The sequence below is a fragment of the Puma concolor genome, chromosome D1, assembly GCF_028749965.1.
Source record: "Puma concolor isolate L17-30 chromosome D1, mPumCon1.1.hap2, whole genome shotgun sequence".
NCBI lineage: Eukaryota > Metazoa > Chordata > Mammalia > Carnivora > Felidae > Puma > Puma concolor.
The window spans coordinates 6,929,703-6,935,702 of record NC_141676.1 but is presented as its reverse complement, the minus strand read 5'-3'; the positions used below and the strand labels follow the sequence as shown (position 1 = coordinate 6,935,702).

The window sequence follows — 6,000 nt, the reverse complement described above, 5'->3', positions numbered from 1 at the left end:
AGAGAATATCCTCATCATCTGTGCTGTCAGTGCAGAGCCCCAGGTGGGCCTCCTTCCCCCAAACTGTGAGATCATGACCTGAGCAGAGATCAGGGTTGGAGGAGGCAAGAGAGGAAACGGCCGCGTGCAGATTAAAACAAAACAAAACAACAAAACAAAACACACCAGGGGGCCGGTGGCTGGAACTAGGGAATGAATCGTAGGTTCAGGAGAGAAGTAGACGGATCTGATAACTATTTAGGATACATCATATCAAAGTCTAAATCAGCCCGGATTACACACCTAAATATAAACCCTAAAACTATAGATAAGCCTAGCGTTGCTTGAGCAGAGCGTTAGGGCAGGGCTAGGTGAACCATGGGCGTTTCCATTACACTCCACTTGGGGTGGAAGACTGCTCAGATCTGTACAAAAGAAGGAGGCTGCAAGGGAGTGGGACGGAGGGGGCAAGAGAGGTCAGTGCGAAGCCCGGGGCTGGGGGAACGCCGCTAGTCCTCCTCCCTCCCTCGGTCTTCTGGCTTCCCCAATTTATCCCGGCGCCGCTCTGCGGGCGGGAGGCGGGATCTCCCGGCCTTGGGTGGGCCTGGCGACCGGCTCGCAGCCTCTGCCGCCCCCTCCTGGGGGAGGCGGCACAAGGGCGCTCCCAGGTGGGTGGGCCGAGGGCCTGGGGGCGAGGGCAGGGACGCCCACCCCTCGCAGGGTCCGGGCTCCGGAGACCCCAGAGCGCGCGACAGAGACGGGTGCCCGCAGCGGCTCACCTCCGTGCCCTTCGCGGCGCAAACGGGAAACCGAGGCCGAGAGGGGCAAGGACTCGCCCAGGGTCGCGCGACGGGGGTGGGGTGGGGGCGGGGAGCCGGGGTGGGGGGGCCCGGCCGCCGCCGGCCGAGCGTCCCCCCGCAGGAGAGCGCCCTGCCCGGCCCCTCCTTGGAGCGGCTGCTGCCGCCGCCGGGGGTAATCTCGGCTGGGCGCTGGGGGCCGGGGGCCGGGGCGGGGGCGGAGGCGGCCCGGGGAGGCCTGAGGGGCAGGGAATGCCCTCCGGGGGCGCCGCGTGGGGTGGGGCCGCCCGGCCCTGCAACTCGAGCCGCTGCCCCGGGTTAAAAATACCCCCGGCCCTGCCCTCCCCGCACCCCTCCCCCTCCCCCGCAGTGCCCTTCCGTCTGGGCGCCGGCGGCCCCTCCCGGGGGACAACTCCGCCTTTTACTAATTTGTCCTCTCGCGGAGCTGGCCGCCGAGGGAGGGGCGGGGAGACACCGCTAGAGAGATAGTCGCAGAAGGTGGCGGAGAGGTAAGGGAGAGCGGAGAGGAAGCGGGGGTCGGAGCCCGGGAGGGGAAGGAGAAGGAGGAGGAGGGAGGGGGAGAGGAGGGCGGAGGAGCAGCGGGAGGAGGGCGGGGAGGAGCGCTCTTCCTGGTTGGGCCCTGCCCTGAGCCGCCACCCGGGAAGGCAGCCGCGGGGACCGCTGCGATCCCCCAAACACTGCTCCCCGAGGTAAGGAGCTGCATGGCCGGGCCGGGATTCCCCGACCCTTGGCCACTGCGGCGGCCGAGGGGCTGCCCCTACGCCGGGGCCTTCTGCGTGCCTGGGACAGGGGCGGGGGCTGGGGAAAGCCGCACAGCCCGGGCCACCGGCCCAGCCTGCGCTCATCACTGTCTCCAGGGTCTGAGCTGGGGGAAGGCCAGAGGGGAAGGGGTCCAGCAGCCCTGAGCACCCAGCCTGCCTCAGGGGTCTGGGGACGGGGTCCCTGGCTGCCCGAGGTTCTCAGCCTCCAAGCCAGGGAAAGGGGCCAGCGCCTAGGAGCTTGGCTGTTTGGGGAGGGGGTTACCGTGTTATTATCTCCAGGTTCTGCCCTGCCCCACCTGGCTGGCTGGCCACAGCACTGCAGGCCCAGGACAATGGGAGTCTGGGAAGGGAGAGGTGGTAGCCTTGTGGCGGGGGGGGGGGGGCCAGCACACCTAGGGGCAGAGAAGCCCCTCTGCTGGACGCTGGGAGCATAGAGAGGTGGGGAAACCCCAGGTTTGGAAAGGAAGGGTGGGTGGGGGACCACAGGCAGGAGCCCTGGGAAGGCCTGGGTTCTGAGCAGGGTGGTCTGTCCTGCAGGATGGCCGAGGAAATCATCACCCCGGTGTACTGCACGGGGGTGTCTGCACAAGTGCAGAAGCAGCGGGCCAAGGAGCTGGGCCTTGGCCGCCATGAAAATGCCATCAAGTACATGGGCCAGGATTATGAGCAGCTGCGGGCTCACTGTCTGCAGAGTGGGGTCCTCTTTCGTGATGAGGCCTTCCCCCCAGTGCCCCAGAGCCTGGGCTACAAGGACCTGGGCCCCAACTCCTCCAAAACCTATGGCATCAAGTGGAAGCGTCCCACGGTGAGAGGGACCACCACCCTGGGTGGGACTCAGTTTACCCCCATCCTGGGTGAGGAGTGGGAACAGGACTCCAGGTCCTTGGTGGGGAGTGGGGTCTGGGGTGGCTGGGTTCCAGTGTCTAGGAGGGCTGGCCCAGAGACAGGACTCTGGGTCTCTTGCAGGAGCTGCTCTCAAACCCCCAGTTCATTGTGGATGGAGCCACACGCACAGACATCTGCCAGGGAGCACTGGGTAGGCCCTGGGGGGGGGGTGGGTTCTGGGTGTTTTTTCCATAATAGTTCCCCATGCCTGCTCCTTCCAGCTCTGCCCTAACCCCTCCCTCCTGCAAGCTCAGACAGGCTCTGGCTATCAGTGCTGGGCTGGTTTGCCTAGATTCCTGGGTCTCTTCTGTAAGTCGAGGGACCCGGCACCCAGGGAATCCCAGTTTCTCCCCAGCATGGGCCCTCGTGCATCACTGGGAGCAGATTGGCAGAGCAGGTCTGATGTGGGTCCCTCCCATCCCAGGGGACTGTTGGCTCCTGGCTGCCATTGCCTCCCTCACCCTTAATGACACGCTTCTGCATCGAGTGGTTCCACATGGCCAAAGCTTCCAGAATGGCTATGCCGGCATCTTTCATTTCCAGGTGAGGAGCCCCGAATCCACGGGGGACCAGGGCGTGGGGGAAGGAGGGGTAGCAGGCACCCGAGGAGGTGAGGACCGGTGACGCACAGCAGTCTGCATTTAGGTGGCTTAAGTCCACACCCTGTGGGGGCCAGTCCTTCCTCTAGAAAGAATTTGACCTCCTGATACGATCTCAGATCTGTCATGTGTGAAACGATTGGGCAGGGCAGGTATTTCAGCTGGCAGTTTCCCTGTGCAGTTTCCCAAGTGCTTGGAGGGATAGAGAGATCTCTGTGTTATATCCTGTGGGACAAATCCTTTTCCTCCACAGGGCCTCAGTTTCCCCATCTGAAAAATAAATAACGTTCCACGGGGAGAAATGGAACAGCACATGTGGCCGTTCCACCCAAGACGTAAACGTCTGCACCCACCCACCCCCACCTCCTCTTGTGACTTTGGCAGTCTCCAGCCTCTGACAGAGCCCTGCAGAAAAGAAAGACAGGATTTAAGTCTGTTTAAACCAGTTATTCCTTTCTTGCACACAGGACCCATTTCTCAAGTGACACTAAGGAATTCTCAGTCAGCTGATGGTGGGAGACACACACCTCCGAGAATCCTGGATTAGACCCTCTGGCCCTGGTGGCCCCAGCCCTGCCCTCAGGACTCCTGGGTGCCCTCCCCTTACACCTAGTCAGGGAGTCCCTTACCCTATTCCGAGCAGACCAGCCTACAGGACCCACGGTGCCATCTACTTAGGTCAAGTGCTGCACCTGCTCCCCGAGCTGGTATGCAGGGGTGTGGCCTCGCTGCCCCTTCCTCCACCCCCTTCCCTCACTCCTCTAATCGGCTCCTCCTCAACCTCTTGATTGGCCCGTTCAACACTCCCTACAACCCTCACTACTGGGGTCCACCTCCTCCCTTTGTCCCATTGTTCTGCCCTCCTTCCCACCTCCCTAGCCCTTGGCCGCTTCTGCCCCAGGGTCCTGACTCCTCTGGGCTCTGGGAAACCCGTCTCTCTGGCCATCCCTGAAGCAAACTCATGATTGCGGGGAACGTCACCCATCTTGTGGTCTAGATGCCACATTTTTGATCTACACTTAATTTACACGTTCACCCCCTCCCCCCATACACACACACACACACACACACACACGCACGCACGCACGCACGCACGCACACACACGTCCGGACCTAGCTTGGGGAGAGGAGAGATAGGGGGCTGGTTCCATGGAAGCCAGGTCCCCAGGGCTTTCCAACCTCTCCATACCTGACAAAGCACCTTGGTCTGTTTCAAAAATATCAGTAGTGCTGCCCTAAAAGCTTTACCTTTGTGATCGCGTTTAGTGTTCCCTTGAGGACGGCCCTGCTGTTCCCTTTAAAAAAAAAATTTTTTTTTTAGTGTTTATTTATTTTTGACAGAGAGAGAGAGAGACAGAGCATGAGCGGGGAGGGGCAAAGAGAGAGGGAGACACAGAATCCAAAGCAGGCTCCAGGCTCCCAGCTGTCAGCACAGAGCCCGACGCAGGGTCGAACTTACAGACCGGGAGATCATGACCAGAGCCCAGGTCGGACGCTCAATGCTCAACTGACGCTCAATGCTCAACTGACGGAGCCACCCAGGTGCCCCCCTGCTGTTCCCTTTTATGGATAGGGAAACTGAGGCTCAGAGAGGATAACTTGTTCAGGATCCTGGATCTAGAGACAGTCACGTCTCTAGTAAATGGCAGAGTTGAGACTTGAGCCGCGGCCTGGGAGATCCCAAAGCAGGTGTTCACTGTGCTCTCCCCCCCTCCAGCTGTGGCAGTTTGGGGAATGGGTAGATGTGGTCGTGGATGACCTACTGCCCATCAAGGACGGGAAGCTGGTGTTTGTGCACTCCGCCCAAGGCAATGAGTTCTGGAGCGCCCTGCTCGAGAAGGCCTATGCCAAGTGAGTGGGGGCCCGGGGCAGGGCTCCAGGCACCCCTGGGGTCTAGGGTCTCGTTTGATGTCAGAGTGCTGACCTGGGGCTGCCCTGCAGGGTGAATGGCAGCTACGAGGCCCTCTCTGGGGGCAGCACTTCGGAGGGCTTTGAGGACTTCACAGGCGGAGTCACCGAGTGGTATGAGCTGCGCAAGGCACCCAGCGACCTCTACCAGATCATCCTCAAGGCGCTCGAGCGAGGTTCCCTCCTGGGCTGCTCCATCGACGTGAGCGCACCCAGCCCTGCCCCTCGCGCCCCGACCTGTGACCAGTCTCCTCTCGCAGCCTGGCCTCATCCCTTGTCCCGGGCTTGGCTCCAGACCCTGTCCTTCACCCCACACCGTCTCTGGATGCTCCCCTGGCCTTATCCATCCCTCCGGTCCCATCTGCCTCCGTTGTGTCTGGCGTCATCCCTGCCCCCCAAACCTCAGACCTCAGCTTGCCTTCCCGCCCTCCTGCTGCTTGTTCCTGTCATCTGATGCTGTGCCCATCCGCCGTCCAGTTCTCCAGCCTCCGACTTCAGCTCTTTCCTAGCCGCCGCTCCCGCCCAGCCTCCTTCACCCTCTTTGCTGCTGTTCTGTTCCCACGACTCACCCTCAATCTCAGCCTCCTGCCCCTACATCACTGCATCCTCGACTCTAACCCCGTTCCCACCTTCCACCTTTCCCCAGTCCCGGCTGCCTCTAGCCTGTCCTCACCCCCTCCTCCACCTCACCGCATCCCTCCTCGCGAGGGCCTTGGCGCTCTGGGGGAGCTATGGCGACTGTACGTGTGTGGACACGTGCGTTTGCACGGAGTCCGGTCAGCTCTGGCCAAAGCAGTGTCAGTGGGTGCCCAGGTCCCCTACCGGCGGTAATGTGGACGGAGTGCCCAGGCGGCCCCTCTTCTAGGGGCACCGTGTGAGGGGCTGTTAGGCGGAGTCAGGGTCCCTGCCTGCCACTCCCAATAGCTGTCGTATGTGCGTGGGGAGCGTTCAAGACCCGTGAGTGTTTGGCACTCACCTCCTGACTGGGGATGGGGACGCCAGCCTGGTCCCCGGAACCTGGCCCCTGACCACAGCACATGTGTCTCTACA

The 6,000-nt window shown here is 61.9% G+C and overlaps 1 protein-coding gene across 3 annotated transcripts in view; it reads left to right on the top strand.

Annotated features, from left to right (window-relative positions):
* Window positions 1-515: 515 nt before the first annotated feature.
* The window catches only part of CAPN1 (calpain 1), a 28,811-nt gene continuing 23,326 nt past the window's right edge, over window positions 516-6,000 (top strand). Inside the window, exons 1-6 of one of the 3 annotated variants that reach the window (XM_086676947.1) lie at window positions 516-647; window positions 2,096-2,363; window positions 2,525-2,594; window positions 2,868-2,986; window positions 4,760-4,893; window positions 4,984-5,152. In XM_086676947.1, coding sequence (XP_086533073.1) covers window positions 2,097-2,363; window positions 2,525-2,594; window positions 2,868-2,986; window positions 4,760-4,893; window positions 4,984-5,152 — 759 coding nt within the window. In that variant the 5' untranslated portion in view covers window positions 516-647; window position 2,096. Of the gene's footprint in view, window positions 648-1,110; window positions 1,286-1,350; window positions 1,487-2,095; window positions 2,364-2,524; window positions 2,595-2,867; window positions 2,987-4,759; window positions 4,894-4,983; window positions 5,153-6,000 lie in introns of those variants that run through there. The other 2 variants (XM_086676945.1, XM_086676946.1) reach the window with 2 other exon arrangements.